Source organism: Triticum urartu, chromosome 4A (genome assembly GCF_056163025.1).
Source record: "Triticum urartu cultivar PI428250 chromosome 4A, HENAU_Tu73, whole genome shotgun sequence".
Classification (NCBI taxonomy): domain Eukaryota; kingdom Viridiplantae; phylum Streptophyta; class Magnoliopsida; order Poales; family Poaceae; genus Triticum; species Triticum urartu.
The window spans coordinates 403,033,001-403,052,315 of NC_141876.1; the positions used below are offsets into that span (position 1 = coordinate 403,033,001).

General features: G+C 47.5%; 1 protein-coding gene across 1 annotated transcript; it reads left to right on the plus strand.

The window, feature by feature from the left end:
• Positions 1-16,003: 16,003 nt before the first annotated feature.
• LOC125551534 (ALG6, ALG8 glycosyltransferase family) lies at positions 16,004-18,861 on the plus strand. Its single transcript, XM_048714792.2, has 6 exons — positions 16,004-16,469; positions 16,558-16,750; positions 16,854-16,961; positions 17,618-17,779; positions 17,956-18,208; positions 18,299-18,861. Exons 1-6 carry the CDS (start codon positions 16,072-16,074, stop codon positions 18,736-18,738), a joined length of 1,554 nt encoding a protein of 517 aa, XP_048570749.1. The 5' UTR covers positions 16,004-16,071; the 3' UTR covers positions 18,739-18,861.
• Positions 18,862-19,315: the final 454 nt, after the last annotated feature.

Below are 19,315 nucleotides of genomic sequence, written 5' to 3' on the forward strand. Positions count from 1 at the left end.
GTGGGGATTAAACATTTCCGGATTGGACCGAGACTTGCCAAGCGGCCTTGGTTTACTACCAGTAGACCGCCTGTCAAGTTTCGTACCATTTGGACTTCGTTTGATACTCCAACGGTTAATCGAGGAACCGAGAAGGCCTCGTGTGTGTTGCAGCCCAACACCCCTCCAAGTTGGCCCAAACCCACCAAAACCCTCTCCATCATCTAGAGCGTTCGATCACGATCGCGTGGCCGCAAACCGCACCTCATTTGGACTCTCCTAGCTCCCTCTATGCCTATATAAAGGCTTGTCCCCAAAAATCCCGGGTCTCATCCTACCCTAACCCTAGAAATCCTCCTCGCGCCGCGCCGGACATGTCCGCCCGCGTCGGACGCCTCTCCGCCGCCGCCCGCAGCCACTCGTAGGCTGCCACGTGGCCCGGCCACCGCCTCAGCCGCCGCAGCCCGCCCGGCCCGCAGGAGGCCCTCCCGGGCCCGGGCGCCGCCTCCCCGCGCCTTCTCCACCCCGCCGCCCGACGCTGCTGCCCCGCCGCCTTCGCCTCGCCGGCCGGCGCCGCCACGCCGCCGCGCCAGGGCGCCGCACTCGCCTCCTCCGGCGGATCCGGGCCGCCGCGTCCGCGCCGCCGCCGCCAACCGCCGTCCGCCGCTTCGGATCCGGCCACCTCGCCGTCGAGCCACCTCCTCCGCGCCAAGTCCGATGACTCCGGCAACCTCGAAACTCCGGCCGGCGAACCTCGTTCCACGTGCAACCCGGATCTGGATCTGGATCTCGTCTGGGTTGACTTTTTTGCCCGAAACCCTAATTTTATTGCTATGTTCATCGTGCCGTAACTCCGCATCCATAGCTCCATCTTGGGCATATAGCATATCAAAATGTTCGTCTCAGAGAGCACATCATTTCATCTCATTGCATCATTTTCATTTGAGTTCATCTTGATGCCTGAAATGCTGTTAGAAGAATGCTATTTGAGTTAATTGTCAGATCTGCTGCTCCAATTAGATATTTGTCATTTTTGCCATGATTATTTTGTGCATGGTATGCCCTGGAGCTCTACATGTGTTTTGTTATATGTTTTGCCATCTATCCAGAGGTGCAACCCATGTATTTTTGTGATGTGTGTGGTGACTAGCACAAGCTTGCAAAGTGGAGCATTCGATAATGCTGATTTCAGGGACTTAGCATTTCCACTAAGTCCTTGACCTGTTTATCTCATATGGCCATATGTTCATATTGTTTCCTAGTGATCCGTGCCTCTTTTGAGGATGATCAGTAAGGATGTTTTGTTAATGTTGTAGTGCTCTATCCATCCATGTCTTTGTTTGCAATTATGGAGTACCCTAGCTTGAGTCAATCGAGCTCTACTTTTGTTATTTCGTGAATCTGGGCAGATTGTGTACTTGTTAGCAATTTTGCCGAGGATGTTGTAGTTGATCCGTGCATGCTATGCTATTGTTCTTGCCATGTCTAGCTTGCATTTTGGGTATTCTTGATGGGTGTATGCTTAGCTTGTCATGACTTGCTCTGTAGTGAGTGCATCGAGCTCGTAAACATGCCTACTTGATATCTGTTTTCGGCATGTTCCAGTTTTCACTAAGTCTGTGATCTGATTATGTTTTTGCCATGTTCACATGCTTGCAAATGTATTTTCTGATCCCTTTTGGCTCAAGGTCACTAAGGGACTTTTGTTAAGATCTTTGAGTAGCTCCATGCCATGCTTTACTTTGCCATGTTTAGATCCTGTAGCATATTGTTTTCATGCTCCAAAGAGTGCTATCTGATCTGAAATTCCAGACAAGTGTTAATTTCACTAAGTCTGAAATCTGTTTGTCAAATGCACTTTTGCCATGCTTGTTTGAACCTGTTAATGGATGAATTGGACGTAGCTCAGTGCTAGACTTTTGTTAAGCCTCATGAATGGATCCCTGCCATGTATTTTGATGCCATGTTTTGGGTGTTGTAGCATGTTCATCTTGTTGCATCTAGTTGGCTACTTGCTGTAAATAGCAGAACGTGGTCATATTTGAATTGCTTGCCATTTCCAAACCGTAACTCCGATTCCGGCGTTCTTTATATCGTTTTCAAGCGATTTCATCTCATCTTTCCAGTGGCACACTTGGATTCCCAAGTTGAGGCCAGGTTCATGCATTCTCTGTCAAATCTTGCATATGCATCACATATTGCATCCCGCATAGCATACCATCTTTGCATCATATTGTTTGAGCCTTGCACGTGGTTGGTTGTGTCCTTGTTGCTTGTTTGTCTTGTTTGGGTAGAGCCGGGAGACGAGTTCGCTAACGAGGAGCCCGTTTAGTTTGCTTTCGAGGATCCGGTCAACTCTGACAACTTTGCAGGCAAGATGATCATACCCTCGAAATCACTACTATCTTTGCTTTGCTAGTTGCTCGCTCTTTTGCTATGCCATTCTACGATGCCTACCACTTGCTTATCATGCCCCCCAAATTGCCATGTCAAACCTCTAACCCACCATGTCCTAGCAAACTGTTGGTTGGCTATGTTACCACTTTGCTCAGCCCCTCTTATAGCGTTGCTAGTTGCAGGTGAAGATTGGAGACCGTTCCTTGTTGGAACATTATTTTACTTGTTGGGATATCATTATATTGCCATGTTATCTTAATGCATCTATATACTTGGTAAAGGGTGGAAGGCTCGGCCTCTCGCCTAGTGTTTTGTTCCACTCTTGCCGCCCTAGTTTCCGTCATATCGGTGTTATGTTCCCGGATTTTGTGTTCCTTACGTGGTTGGGTTATAATGGGAACCCCTTGATAGTTCGCCTTGATTAAAGCTTTTCCAGCAATGCCCAACCTTGGTTTTACCATTTGCCACCTAGCCTCTTTTTCCCTTGGGTTTCCGGAGCCCGAGGGTCATCTTATTCACCCCCCCCCCCCCCGGGGCCAGTGCTCCTCTGAGTGTTGGTCCACCTCGTCAGCCGCCGGTGGCCACCAGGGGCAACTCTAGGCTGGCCTACCGGAAGTTTGGACAATCTGAGTGTGCCCTGAGAACGAGATATGTGCAGCTCCTATCAGGATTTGTCGGCGCATGCGGGCGGTGTTGCTGGATTTGTTTTAACTTGTCGAAGTGTCTTGTAGAACCGGGATACCGAGTCTGATCGAATGTCTCGGGAGAAGGTCTTCCTTCGTTGACCGTGAGAGCTTGTCATGGGCTAAGTTGGGACTCCCCTACAGGGATTTGAACTTTTGAAAGCCGTGCCCACGGTTATGGGCAGATGGGAATTTGTTAATGTCCGGTTGTAGATAACTTGAACTTTAACCTAATTAAAATGAATCAACAGTGTGAGTTACCGTGATGGTCTCTTCTCGGCGGAGTCCGGGAAGTGAACACGGAGTTGGAGTAATGCTTGCCGCAGGTTGCCCTCTAGTTTTTCGTTCGCGCTTTGCCTCCTTTTCTCACTCTCTTTTGCGAACAGGATAGCCACCATATATGCTAGTCGCTTGCTGCAGCTCCACATATTTATCCTGCCTTACCTATAAGCTTAAATAGTCTTGATCGCGAGGGTGCGAGATTGCTGAGTCCCTGTGGCTCACAGATTACTTCCAAACCAGATGCAGGGCCTGATGATTCCGTTCCAGATGACGCGCTTGAGCTCAAGTGGGAGTTCGACGAGGACTCACGCCGATACTACGTGTCTTTCCCTGACGATCAGTAGTGGTGCCCAGTTGGGGTGATCGGGACCGTGTCGCATGCTGGGTTATCTTTTATTTTGGCGCCGTAGTCGGGCCATGAGTGTTTGAATGTTGTAATGCTATTTATGTTCTTGATTGACGTGGCGAGTGTAAGCCAACTATGTATCTCCCCTTTATTATTTATATTACATGGGATGTTGTGAAGATTGCCTAACTTGCGACATTGCTTTCAATGCGGTTATGTCTCTAAGTCGTGCCTCGACATGTGGGAGCTATAGCCGCATCGAGGGCGTTACAAGTTGGTAATCAGAGCCTTCCCCGACCTTAGGAGCCCCCATTGCTTGATCGTTTTTAGCAGCCGAGTTGAGTCTAGAAAAATGTTTTGAGTCATTTAGGAATTATATATCAGAGAGTTTAGGAATTCTTTTTACTTCCCAGTCTCCTCATCGCTCTGGTAAGGCATCCTGACGTAGAGTTTTGACTCTTCTCTTCTCAAATTTCACTAAAAAAAATTAGGATCATGCGGGTATCTTGGAATCGTTCCGATGCTTTTGTGACGAGAACATTGTTCTTGGTGCCTCCTGTCTTTAGGGGTTGTGGCAGTGTCCCGGGGAGTTGAGCTCCGAGGTGTTGTCGTCACAATTTTATCGTTGCAGTTCTGGAATACCTGAGTTTAGTACGCCGACATCGAAAATCTCTTTTATGCAGTTCGTTGGTGAGATAACCTCGACGCCACCCAGTACTGGGGCGGGAGTTCGGGAGTATCGCCATAACTTGTATAACGGATGCTTTTCGAAGGTTGAGGTAGATGGTTTCCGAAGTTTTTCTCGGTTATGTGTTGAAGGATGGATACAGCTGGATGTAGGATTTGCTAGATTTGGGTGAGATATTATGCTTCCCCTGTATCCCCAACACCTGATTGCATAACCGGGAAGGTTCGGGAGTTTCATAGGTGGGAATTCTTGTAGCTCTAGTTCTTCTTCCACGGATATTTGGTTTGGGATTGGGATTTCTTACCGAGTATTCGTTCTTGATCTGCACCTTATTGATTTATTTCTCTACCTAAATTCTAAGTGGCTTCTCAATTTATGGATATGTGACCATTTCAAGAGGAATGCATTCGTTCATTTTGTTCGGATGTGAAGACTTTATGTTGCAATTTTCATTCCGTTGGATTCAGCTTCATTTTATCTGTCAATGTGCTAACAGTGGTCAACCTCTTCAGGATGGCTCCCGCTAAGAGCACCAATCAGAATCAGAATCAAGATCCGCCACCACCTCCACCTTCTCCAGAGGCATGGCAAGCTGTGATGGCCGCAACCAATGCAAACACACAGTTGATCATGCAAATTCTTCAAGAGCGCAATCAAGCGAACCAAGGCAACCAAGGCAACAATCAGAATCACTTTGCTACACTCAACCAGTTCCTTGCTAACGGGCCAAAGACTTTCAGCAATTGTGTTGAGGCAACTGATGTTGACGATTGGCTAGTGGATCTATGCAAGCATTTCGAGTGCAGTAACGTCAGGCCTGAGGACTTTGTCAAGTTCGCTTCCTTCCAACTCAAAGATCAAGCTGCAGAATGGTTCCAGCAGTACAAGGATTCCAGAGGTGGCCGTGCGATTACCTAGGATGAATTCCATCAAGATTTCAGAGCTCATCATATTCCCCAGAGCGTGGTTGAAAGTAAGCGTGAGGAATTCCGCAACCTGAAGCAAGGCTCTTTGTCTGTTTATGACTACAACAAGTTTTTTCAGAAGCTCACCCACTTTGCTAAGCAGGACGTCCCTAACGAGAAGAGCATGATATACCAGTTCAGGGGTGGTCTCAGAGAAGAAATTCAGCTAGCACTTGTTCTCTTTGAGCCCTTGAGGTACGATGAGTTCTACAACATGGCATTGAAGCAAGAGGCCGCTCAACTGAGGTGATGCTTCCAAGAAGCGAGTCAGAGACACTACTCCTTCTTCCTCTACTCAAGTGGCCAAGCAGCAGAAGTATTGGCTTCCTCCTCCTCCGTTCCGTCAGCCGTATCAGAAGACCAAAGGTGGCAGTGGATCTTCCCACCCACCCAACCCTGGCTTTCAGAACAAGACTTCGTCTCAAGCTCCAAGATCGAGTGCTCCGTATCATCGTCCGCTTTCAGAGGTCATGTGCAACAAGTGCCAACAGAAGGGTCACTATGCCAACAAATGCTTCAATTAGAGGCGCCTCCCTCCTCCTCCTGTGAGATCGGCAAGTACAGCTGTGGTCAAGCATAACCCCAAGCACGCCAAGGTCAACTTGATGAACGCAGCTCAGGCAGAGGACTCGTCAGATGTCATCATGGGTAACCTTCCTGTTAACGATATTCCTGCAAAAGTTCTTTTTGACACTAGTGCATCGCATTGTTTCATCTCGAAACCTTTTGCATCTAAGCATGATTTGACTTCCCAAGTTATGCATAAACCGTTAGCAATTGTCTCTCCGGGTAAATGTTTGCTCGCTAACCACGAGATTCTGGATATTTCTATTATGATGGATGATTTCAAGTTTCTGGCTTCTCCAATGGTTCTTGGTAACTCGGATATTGATCTTATTCTCGGGATGGATTGGCTTTCTAAGCACAAGGCTCAGCTTGATTGTGCAGCCAGGCAGATTCAATTGACTCATTCGTCTGAGGATGTAATTGTCTTTGCCGCGAATGACAATACCATCCGTCTGTTTTCTCTCAATGAGAAGGGTGAACTGGATGCCATCTCGCAAATTCCAGTCGTTTGCGAATATGAAGACGTCTTTCTAGAAGAGCTTCCAGGAATGCCTCCACACCGGCCAGTTGAATTCGTCATCGATCTTGAGCCTGGAACGGAACCTGTGTGCAAGCGTCCTTACAAGCTCGGACCTGAAGAGTTGAAGGAGTTGAAGAAGCAACTCGATATTCAAGAGAAAATGGGTCTCATCCGACCTAGTTCTTCTCCGTGGGGTTGTGGTGTTCTTTTTGTGAAGAAGAAGGATGGAACGGACCGACTTTGTGTTTATTACCGTCCATTGAACAAGAAGACCATCAAGAACAAATGCCCACTTCCCAACATCAACGAGCTGTTCGAACAACTCAAAGGTGCCCAAGTATTCTCCAAGCTTGATCTCCGTATGGGTTATCATCAGTTTCGAATCCGTGAGCAAGATATTCCCAAGACGGCTTTCAGGACAAGCTATGGTTCATATGAGTACACTGTCATGTCTTTTGGCCTCGTCAATGCTCCTCCGATGTTCTCTCGCATGATGAACTTCATCTTTAACGCCTACACCAATGACTTCGTTTTGGTCTATCTCGACGACATTCTGGTCTTTTCGAAGAACAAGGAAGATCATGCCAAGCACTTGTGTTTGGTACTCGATAAGCTCAGGGAACACCAGTTTTACGCCAAGTTCTCTAAGTGCGAATTTTGGCTCGATGAGGTTCTTTATCTTGGTCATGTCATCTCTGCCAAGGGCATTGCGGTGAATCCTGAGAAGGTGTCTGCAATTGTGAATTGGGAACCTCCTTAGAACGTGAAGCAACTCTGTAGCTTCCTTGGTCTCACAAGCTACTGCCGAAGATTCGTTGAAAACTTTTCTAAGATCGCGAAGCCTCTCTCAAATCTTCTCCATAAGCACGTCAAGTACGTTTGGTCTCCGGAATGTGACATTGCTTTCAACACTTTGAAAGAGAAATTGGTCACCGCTCCAGTTCTGACTCCGCCTGATGAATCCAAACCGTACGAGATCTTTTGCGATGCCTCTCTCCAAGGTCTTGGCGCAATGTTGATGCAAGAGAAGAAAGTTGTTGCTTATACCTCTCGCCAGTTGAAGCCCAATGATAAGAACTACCCCACTCATGATCTCGAGTTGGCGGCAGTTGTGCATACTCTTTTGACTTGGAGACATCTCTTATTGGGAAGAAAAGTGGATATTTTCACTGATCACAAGAGTCTCAAGTACATCTTCACTCAGCCTAATCTCAATCTCAGGCAAACTCGATGGGTTGAAATGATTCAAGAGTATAATCCGAGTATCGAGTATACTCCAGGCAAGGCCAATGTGATTGCTGACGCATTGAGCAGGAAGGCTTATTGCAACAGTCTGATTCTCAAGCCTTATCAACCCGAGCTTTGTGAGCTTTCCACAAACTTAATCTGCAAGTTGTTCCTCAAGGTTTCCACGCCAACCTTCAAGTCTCTCCTACCTTGGAAGACCAGATTTGCCAAGCTCAGGTTCTTGATGCTATGGTGAAGAAGGTGAAGATTGGGATTGCCAAGAGTCAACCCAAGTACAAGTGCTACCGCCTTGATGACAAGGATACTCTCTTCTTCGAGGATCGTATTGTTGTGCCCAAAGGTGACCTTCGTAAAGTGATCAGGAACGAGGCTCATAATTCTCTCCTCTCCATCCACCCTGGGAGCACGAAGATGTATCAGGACCTGAAGCAGGCTTATTGGTGGACTCGAATGAAGCGCGAGATTGCTCAATTCGTGAATGAGTGTGATGTCTGCAGAAGAGTGAAGGCAGAACATCAAAGGCCAGCTGGTCTCCTCCAACCTCTTGCCATTCCAGAATGGAAGTTTGACCACATTGAGATGGACTTCGTGACTGGGTTTCCAAAGTCCAAACGTGGCAATGATGCTATATTCGTTGTCATCGACAAACTCACTAAAGTGGCTCACTTTCTGCCTATCAAAGAGTCTATCACTGCAGCTCAATTGACGGAACTCTATACCTCTCGGATTGTCTCTCTGCACGGTATTCCACAAGTGATCTCTTCAGACCGTGGCAGCATATTTACCTCCAAGTTTTGGGATTCTTTTCAAAAGGCCATGGGCACCAACATCCACTTCAGCATAGCTTTCCATCCTCAAACTAGCGGTCAAGTCGAGCGTGTCAATCAGATTTTTGAAGATATGCTCAGGGCTTGTGTGATCTCCTTCGGCATGAAGTGGGAGGATTGTCTTCCTTATGCTGAATTCTCCTACAACAACAGTTTTCAAGCAAGTTCGGGCAAGGCCCCAATTGAAATTCTGTTTGGCAGGAAGTGCCGTACCCCTCTCAACTGGTCTGAAACCGGTGAACGTCAACTTCTGGGAAATGACTTAATCACAGAGGCAGAGGAAATGTGCAAAGTCATTCGAGATAACCTCAAAGCATTCCAATCCCGCCAAAAGAGCTACTATGATAGTAAGCACCGTGATTTGGCTTTCGAGATCAGAGATCATGTTTACCTCCGCGTCTCTCCAATGAAAGGTACTCGTCGCTTCGGTATCAAAGGGAAGCTTGCCCCTAGATACGTGGGACCTTTCAAGATTGTCAGCAAGAGAGGCGATCTCGCATATCAACTCGAGCTTCCTTCAAACTTTGCAAATGTTCATGACGTGTTCCATGTCTCTCAGCTTCGAAAGTGCTTCAAGACTCCGGACCGCACCGTCAACTTCGAGGACATTGAGCTCCAAGAAGATCTCTCTTATCGTGAGCACCCCGTTGCTATTCTCGAAGAGACTGAACGCAAGACTCGCAACAAGTCAATCAAATTCCTCAAAGTCAAGTGGTCACACCATTCCGACCATGAAGCTACCTGGGAACGCGAGGGTCACCTCCGTTCTGAGTACCCGACGTTCTTTCAGTCCTAGATCTCGGGACGAGATCCTTTCGTAGTGGTGGAGTGTTGTAACACCCCGGATATGATTTTCCCAATATGTACTCCAACTCTTGACGTTTCCGGCCTTAAGTTATTTTATTTTCTCGGGTTCGGATTTTTGTCTCCGTGTGTTGTTGCCGTTGTCATGCATCTCATATCATGTCATCATGTGCATTGCATCTGCATACGTGTTCATCTCATGCATTCGAGAATTTTTCCCCATTGTCCGTTTTGCATTCCGGTGCTTCGTTCTCCTCCGGTGGTCAATTCTACCTTTCTTTCATGTGTGGGAATTAAACATTTCCGGATTGGACCGAGACTTGCCAAGCGGCCTTGGTTTACTACCGGTAGACCGCCTGTTAAGTTTCTTACCATTTGGACTTCGTTTGATACTCCAACGGTTAACCGAGGGACCGAGAAGGCCTCGTGTGTGTTGCAGCCCAACACCCCTCCAAGTTGGCCCAAAACCCACCAAAACCCTCTCCATCATCTAGAGCGTTCGATCACTATTGCGTGGCCGCAAACCGCACCTCATTTGGACTCTCCTAGCTCCCTCTATGCCTATATAAAGGCCTCTCCCCGAAAATCCCGGGTCTCATCCTACCCTAACCCTAGAAATCCTCCTCGCGCCGCGCCGGACATGTCCGCCCGCGTCGGACGCCTCTCCGCCGCCGCCCGCAGCCACTCATAGGCTGCCACGTGGCCCGGCCACCGCCTCAGCTGCCGCAGTCCGCCCGGCCCGCGGGAGGCCCTCCCGGGCCCGGGCGCCGCCTCCCCGCGCCTTCTCCACCCCGCCGCCCGACGTCGCTGCCCCGCCGCCTTCGCCTCGCCGGCCGGCGCCGCCACGCCGCCGTGCCAGGGCGCCGCACTCGCCTCCTCCGGCGGATCCGGGCCGCCGCGTCCGCGCCGCCGCCGCCAACCGCCGCTGCCGCCGTCCGCCGCTTCAGATCCGGCCACCTCACCGGCGAGCCCCCTCCTCCGCGCCAAGTCCGACGACTCCGGCGACCTCGAAGCTTCGGCCGGCGAACCTCGTTCCGCGTGCAACCCAGATCTGGATCTGGATCTCGTCTGGGTTGACTTTTCTACCCGAAACCCTAATTTTATTGCTATGTTCATCGTGCCGTAACTCCGCATCCGTAGCTCCATTTTGGGCATATAGCATATCAAAATGTTCGTCTCAGAGAGCACATCATTTCATCTCATTGCATCATTTTCATTTGAGTTCATCTTGATGCCTGAAATGCTGTTAGAAGAATGCTATTTGAGTTAATTGTCAGATCTGCTGCTCCAATTAGATATTTGTCATTTTTGCCATGATTATTTTGTGCATGGTATGCCCTGGAGCTCTACATGTGTTTTGTTATATGTTTTGCCATCTATCCAGAGGTGCAACCCATGTATTTTTGTGATGTGTGTGGTGACTAGCACAAGCTTGCAAAGTGGAGCATTCGATAATGCTGATTTCAGGGACTTAGCATTTCCACTAAGTCCTTGACCTGTTTATCTCATATGGCCATATGTTCATATTGTTTCCTAGTGATCCGTGCCTCTTTTGAGGATGATCAGTAAGGATGTTTTGTTAATGTTGTAGTGCTCTATCCATCCATGTCTTTGTTTGCAATTATGGAGTACCCTAGCTTGAGTCAATCGAGCTCTACTTTTGTTATTTCGTGAATCTGGGCAGATTGTGTACTTGTTAGCAATTTTGCCGAGGATGTTGTAGTTGATCCGTGCATGCTATGCTATTGTTCTTGCCATGTCTAGCTTGCATTTTGGGTATTCTTGATGGGTGTATGCTTAGCTTGTCATGACTTGCTCTGTAGTGAGTGCATCGAGCTCGTAAACATGCCTACTTGATATCTGTTTTCGGCATGTTCCAGTTTTCACTAAGTCTGTGATCTGATTATGTTTTTGCCATGTTCACATGCTTGCAAATGTATTTTCTGATCCCTTTTGGCTCAAGGTCACCAAGGGACTTTTGTTAAGCTCTTTGAGTAGCTCCATGCCATGCTTTACTTTGCCATGTTTAGATCCTGTAGCATATTGTTTTCATGCTCCAAAGAGTGCTATCTGATCTGAAATTCCAGACAAGTGTTAATTTCACTAAGTCTGAAATCTGTTTGTCAAATGCACTTTTGCCATGCTTGTTTGAACCTGTTAATGGATGAATTGGACGTAGCTCAGTGCTAGACTTTTGTTAAGCCTCATGAATGGATCCCTGCCATGTATTTTGATGCCATGTTTTGGGTGTTGTAGCATGTTCATCTTGTTGCATCTAGTTGGCTACTTGCTGTAAATAGCAGAACGTGGTCATATTTGAATTGCTTGCCATTTCCAAACCGTAACTCCGATTCCGGCGTTCTTTATATCGTTTTCAAGCGATTTCATCTCATCTTTCCAGTGGCACACTTGGATTCCCAAGTTGAGGCCAGGTTCATGCATTCTCTGTCAAATCTTGCATATGCATCACATATTGCATCCCGCATAGCATACCATCTTTGCATCATATTGTTTGAGCCTTGCACGTGGTTGGTTGTGTCCTTGTTGCTTGTTTGTCTTGTTTGGGTAGAGCCGGGAGACGAGTTCGCTAACGAGGAGCCCGTTGAGTTTGCTTTCGAGGATCCGGTCAACTCTGACAACTTTGCAGGCAAGATGATCATACCCTCGAAATCACTACTATCTTTGCTTTGCTAGTTGCTCGCTCTTTTGCTATGCCATTCTACGATGCCTACCACTTGCTTATCATGCCCCCCAAATTGCCATGTCAAACCTCTAACCCACCATGTCCTAGCAAACCGTTGGTTGGCTATGTTACCGCTTTGCTCAGCCCCTCTTATAGCGTTGCTAGTTGCAGGTGAAGATTGGAGACCGTTCCTTGTTGGAACATTATTTTACTTGTTGGGATATCATTATATTGCCATGTTATCTTAATGCATCTATATACTTGGTAAAGGGTGGAAGGCTCGGCCTCTCGCCTAGTGTTTTGTTCCACTCTTGCCGCCCTAGTTTCCGTCATATCGGTGTTATGTTCCCGGATTTTACGTTCCTTACGCGGTTGGGTTATAATGGGAACCCCTTGATAGTTCGCCTTGATTAAAGCTTTTCCAGCAATGCCCAACCTTGATTTTACCGTTTGCCACCTAGCCTCTTTTTCCCTTGGGTTTCCGGAGCCCGAGGGTCATCTTATTAACCCCCCCCCCCGGGCCAGTGCTCCTCTGAGTGTTGGTCCACCTCGTCAGCCGCCGGTGGCCACCAGGGGCAACTCTGGGCTGGCCTACCGGAAGTTTGGACAATCTGAGTGTGCCCTGAGAACGAGATATGTGCAGCTCCTATCGGGATTTGTCGGCACATTCGGGCGGTGTTGCTGGATTTGTTTTAACTTGTCGAAGTGTCTTGTAGAACCGGGATACCGAGTCTAATCGAATGTCTCGAGAGAAGGTCTATTCCTTCGTTGACCGTGAGAGCTTGTCATGGGCTAAGTTGGGACTCCCCTGCAGGGATTTGAACTTTTGAAAGCCGTGCCCGCGGTTATGGGCAGATGAGAATTTGTTAATGTTCGGTTGTAGATAACTTGAACTTTAACTTAATTAAAATGAATCAACAGTGTGAGTTACCGTGATGGTCTCTTCTCGGCGGAGTCCGGGAAGTGAACACGGAGTTGGAGTAATGCTTGTCGCAGGTTGCCCTCTAGTTTTTCGTTCGCGTTTTGCCTCCTTTTCTCGCTCTCTTTTGCGAACAGGATAGCCACCATATATGCTAGTCGCTTGCTGCAACTCCACATATTTACCCTGCCTTACCTATAAGCTTAAATAGTCTTGATCGCGAGGGTGCGAGATTGCTGAGTCCCTGTGGCTCACAGATTACTTCCAAACCAGACGCAGGGCCTGATGATTCCGTTCCAGATGACGCACTTGAGCTCAAGTGGGAGTTCGACGAGGACTCACGCCGATACTACGTGTCTTTCCCTGACGATCAGTAGTGGTGCCCAGTTGGGTTGATCGGGACCGTGTCGCATGCTGGGTTATCTTTTATTTTGGCGCCGTAGTCGGGCCATGAGTGTTTGAATGTTGTAATGCTATTTATGTTCTTGATTGACGTGGCGAGTGTAAGCCAACTATGTATCTCCCCTTTATTATTTATATTACATGGGATGTTGTGAAGATTGCCTAAATTGCGACATTGCTTTCAATGCGGTTATGTCTCTAAGTCGTGCCTCGACACGTGGGAGCTATAGCCGCATCGAGGGCGTTACAGCGGCCCAAGAGGTGAACGCCTTCTTCCCCTTGGTCGTCTTCTTCACGCGCTCCAGCTTTGCCGTCTTGTCCTTCGCCATATCTGCGGTGGTCGATGGGGTCGAGCGGGGCGGTGCAGCGCTGGAGCAGATGAGGCGGAGAGGCGAGGAGAGAGGGGAACAATGGAGAGTACGTTGAACACACCGGCTGCGTCGTCTTTTATAATCTGCGCGTCCGAGTCACTAACCTATGGGCCAGCAAGATCCTATCACATCCCATGACCGGCGTCCACGCGATACGTGGCGATAAAGGAGGCGCAAAAATCGAGGAGCCCCTCCCCACTTGCTCCACTTACCGCTCTACAGCCGGCCCGCGCGCTTCTCCAAAATTTTGAATCCCGTGAAATCCGGGATCTGGCAGAGCAATCGGCCGCATCAGAGGTATTCACATCCATTCGGGTCAGATACGCCACTCTATGAATCGCAGCTTATCTCACTCGAACAATTCACAAGCCAGAATCGATCGAGACGATTGACAAAGGGTATAACAGCTCATGTATCCACATACCTCTAACAAATGTCTCTGTGACATCAAGTCTGGTCTGAATCAATTTCAGCCCTTTCTCACTCGTACCCTGATCCATTCGGGGGCTAATGATGATGACATGTACCTAGGGTAGGGTTTTAGGCCTGACCAACATGCCCTACCCAAGGACACTACAGAAAGACTCCAAGACCTACAAAGTTAGAAAGGAGATACCGACTGGAATTGCCACGACATGCAAGTCACTCGACAGAAGATCCACTCGGTTACTCTACCCCCCACTTGACCATCGTCGTTCACTCGAAATATCTGATTCCACTCGGAGTACAGAAGACCTAGAGCTGCCCCAGGATGGCAACGGTCAGGTATTCACTCCGTCGTTGTAAAGATCATTAAATATGGGCGTTTCCAGTAACATTCTGGTCCTTAACTCTCTCATTGAACCCTTGCATAATGGAGGGTGACGAGGGTCCAACAGACTTTATATAAGCCGCCCCTCTCCTCCCGCACAAGGGTTCGCACCCCCTGTAACTCAACACCCCAATCAAACAAAGCCTCCGCGGCACCGAGACGTAGGGCTATTACCTCCTCCGAGAGGGGTCTAAACTCGTAAATCAGAGTGTACAATCTCGGCGTAGCTAGGCTCTGCCCTCTCCTACATATCCCTACCTCTATTGTCACATCTGCTCCCACGACACCAGGCTCGCCTGCTACCCACGTGTTTGGTTCTTGTCTTTGCCTGGTTGATGTGAGTTTATTGTTTAAAATATTTTTAAAGAATAGAAGTACAATTACTGGTCATTAATTAACTCTAGGCTCTTGCCGTAGCGCGCGAGGCGCATGGAAAGGGACGCCTCGACCAGGCTAACGAGGTTGCCTGGGCTAAATATTTTCTTCGTAATTTTTATTCCTAGTTGAGCCAGGCTAATCATATGGCAGGAACGGTCGGGCCATAGAGACATCTTTTCTACATGGACGCGAAGCAAACAGCTGCGAGGCAAAACACAGGCATCATCCAGGCCAGGTGTACACTAGCGTGGAAAGCATCCAAACACGCCCATATTGTGTTCATATTTTTTTTCAGTTCTATGTTTGGTATGTGCTCACACGTTTATATATTTGTATGGGCTCTATACTGATAATAACATGTTGATGATTTACTTAAGATTATAGTAAAGACAATTTTTCCTCTCTCTCAAGGCGACTTTGCAAAACCTTCCTTCCCTCCATCTTCTCCGGTGAACCCGTGGATTCGCCTCCCCCGGCTGCCGCTCCGGCTGCTGGTGGTGGGGAGGAGAATCCTGGTGTCTTGACTCCCGCTAGTAGATAGGTAGGGTTTTAGTCCTCGCAGAGGCGACGTTTGGACGGATGGTGGTCCGATCCTCCTCAAGTTCGTCCGTTGGGACGTATTAGACGGAGCTCCGGCATAGAATCCTACTAGCTCTTTGGGGCGGCAAGGTTAGCCGTGCGTACGTAACGGCGATATTTGGTGTTAGGTTCTTCAAATTGACTCAAGGATTAAAAGATGACGACTGCGGCTCCAGGGCACTGGTCTTTAGGGGCACGTGCACGAAGACTTCCTGACTGTCATTGACAAGGTCAAACCGGTTTCGGTATGGGAATGGCGACAACGGCGCGTCGACGGCTCGTTCTGGCGATGACAATGGTCATTCGATGATTCATGGATCTCGATGTAATTTTTATTATGTTTGTGGTGTTCTAAACTTCCGGTGAATCTTTATAATAGATCTGATCTTTTTTGAAAAAAATATGATTTACTTAAAAATTAAATTAATCGAAAAAGTGCTAATATATCCGGCAGAATTCAGTATAGACTTACGAGTTCGCAATATACGAATTAAAGGTCCATTCAGAATACTACGGTAAACCACCAGAGCCGGAGTAGAAAAAAAATAAGATTATATGCGTACGGTAAACCACCAGCAACTAATCAAGTCGACACCAAGATCTGCCGGAAGCAAAGCCGCCCATGGCGAAGCCGAAGAAGTCCCGGAACTCCGCCCCAGATCCATCGGTCGCCGCCCGGCTCCCATGGCAACCCTCAGCGCCGCCGCTCGCCACTGCCCTCCTTATCTCCTTCGCTGCCCTCCTTCTCCGCGCGCTTGTCTCCGTCGGACCCTACTCGGGTCAGGGCGCAGCACCCAAATTCGGCGACTACGAGGCTCAGCGGCACTGGATGGAGCTCACCCTCCACCTCCCCTCCTCCGACTGGTACCGCAACACCTCCGACAACGACCTCGCTTACTGGGGCCTCGACTACCCGCCCCTCTCCGCCTACCAGAGCCGGCTCCACGCCCGCCTCATCAACGCCTCCCTCCCCGACGCCGTCGCCCTCCGATCCTCTCGCGGGTTTGAGTCCCACGAATCGTACGCGCCCCTCTGCACTAACATTTAGCACATCGTGGTGCGCAGAACTCCGTGTCTGTTTCAAGTCTCTGTGGTCTGTTTCCTGCAGGAAGTTGCTTATGCGGTGGACAGTACTCTCGTCTGATCTCATGGTGTTCTTCCCCGCGGCGCTATGGTTCGTGTGGGCGTACATCAAGGATGGGGTTGGCGGTAGTGGGGAGAGGCGAGAGGGGTGGATGTGGCTGCTCGCCATGGTTCTTCTCAACCCGTGTTTAGTACTGATCGACCACGGCCATTTTCAGGTGGGGATTATACTAGTGGTCTATGTGCATTGGAGCAGGCCAAAATAGTGTTGACTGCATTGCTCAGTGTGTTACACAATGACGGATTGTCCTTTTGTTTCAGTATAACTGCATCAGTCTTGGGCTGACACTCGGGGCGATTGCTGGTATTCTGTCGAGGAACGAACTTGTTGCTGCTGCTCTCTTCAGTCTTGCAATTAACCATAAGCAGGTTCTTCCTTATCTGGAACAAAGATAAATATATTTGTTTTATCTCCAGGGAGATGAAACTGCCTTTACTCTTTAAAATTATTTCTTACTCTCAAGCTTCGGCAACAAACATGATATAGGCCATACATCTTAGAGATCTTTGCCTTTGCAAACCCCACAGATTCCCAAAGGGGGTTCCTGGGGTGTATAGTGGATACTAACTTAACCCAAGCGACTGCTAGCATGAATGACAAAGTCAGTGATCACGAGTGGCAGTAGCATCAACAGTGAATGCCAGTAGCCACAGACCTGTAAGAGACAATCCCAAAGTAATACAAATAGAGTAGGCTGTCACGAAAAGTGCATGCAGTGTTGGTACAATTCTTAGGAGTACTCAACTTTTGAGGGCTACTAGCTGAATTTCCAACTAGCTCAAGCTGGCAATATAATGGGCTGCTAGAGATGGAAATTGGGAGTGAATCCATTAATTGTCCCACTTACTTTGATGGGAAATAGAGTAAACCTGCTGAATCAGTTACAAGTCTTGCATGGATTTTTATCCACTACAGTTTCCTGCACTACTTCCATAAAACTAACCTGCGCCTCTCCCTGTTCATATAGAGCTTTTCAAAATATTGTGATTCTATAAATTCATTGGCCATGTTTGATATATTGCAGATGAGCATGTACTTTGCGCCAGCTTTTTTTGGGCATCTTCTTGGAAAATGCCTGAAGCGGAAGTGTCCAATTGTTGAGATCATGAAACTTGGTTTTGTTGTACTGGGAACTTTTGCTCTTGTTTGGTGGCCTTATTTGCATTCTTATGAGGCTGCCATGCAGGTAATTGCTGCATGTGTGATCTGGTTATTTTGTTGTTCAAGCAAACTAGTCTATACTGAAGAAATCTTGTTCAACTAAAATGTAGTGGTCTCCTTACTGAGCTGGTCAATTCACCAATGAAGCTTATTCTATATATAATTGGCTCAGTTCACTAAACATGTTAATTCCACTGTCAGGTAATCTCTCGATTGGCTCCGTTTGAGAGGGGTTTATATGAGGATTATGTTGCAAATTTCTGGTGTACCACCTCAGTTCTTATCAAGTGGAAGCGATTGTACGCAATAAAGCCGCTGAAACTTATGAGTCTTTCTGCTACCATCCTGGCTTTCTTGCCTTCATTTATTCAGCAAGTCAAGTCACCAAGTAATCTTGGCTTCCTCTATTCTCTGTTGAACAGCTCGTTCTCTTTCTATCTATTCTCGTACCAAGGTATGTTCTACTGCTGGGTTGATACTCTTTTTGTTGCAAGTATATGTGATGTTTCTTTGATCTTCGTGTTTCTTTGTTTTATAATTGCAGTGCACGAGAAATCAATTTTGCTTCCTCTTTTACCCGCAAGCCTTTTAGCATTACACGAACCTCACCTGCATGGATGGTTCACGTACTATGCACTTTTTTCGATGTACCCGCTTATCTGCCGTGATCAGCTTCTTCTACAATATATAGCTGTTCTTGGATTATTCGTTCTTATTTACTACTCACCTGGTGGAAACTATGGAAAGGGGACGAACATTTCGTCTGGAACAATGGCAGTTCTGAGCCTGCCATTGTTATGCTCGATCTTGCTTCACACTGTGTACCTGCAAATAGAGCCTCCAAAGAGGTATCCCTTCCTCTTTGAAGCACTGATAATGTTCATCTGCTTCTCACAGTTTATTATTTTGACCCTGTACACAAATTATAAGCAATGGATGTTGGACTTCCACCCTAGACCTGTAGGTAGCAAGAAGGACCTATGATTGGAAATTTTGACAGCTAATTTTACAGAAAATAGTCATTGTACCATTGTAACCTTGAGTGTGTTCCTTCTGTAACGGAATTGATTCACTTTTTATGAAATGGATGAAATCTTTGCATGTGGAGCAGATACGAATAAATTTTATACGACCAGTAAATTGTGTTTAAGAATTATCCTATGTTCGGTTGTATGATAAAACTAGATAGCAAAATGCAAGCTATGCGGCGGCGGCATTAGCTTTTGCAGCAAATCTGATAGTATTATCCCTCAGGAAATACAACATAGATAGATGTCTTGTTAGTTGTCGAGTCAGTGTGCCTGTTTAATTGCACTATCGGGGGAGAACTTAGGACTGGTAATCTGATCCAAATTCCTGACATAGAATTGGACTAGCAATGAAACATGGCACTTGTGCCGCAACAGTGTTTTTTGTACATGTGCAACATAGAAATTGCTGTATCATAACATTATTTCTGAGATGTTTTCATGCAACAAATGTAGTGCGCTCAAAACATTTTTGTGTGTGATGAAACAAGAAGCATTCTTCCGTGCAATGAACTCGTCTGGCAAAAGTTAGG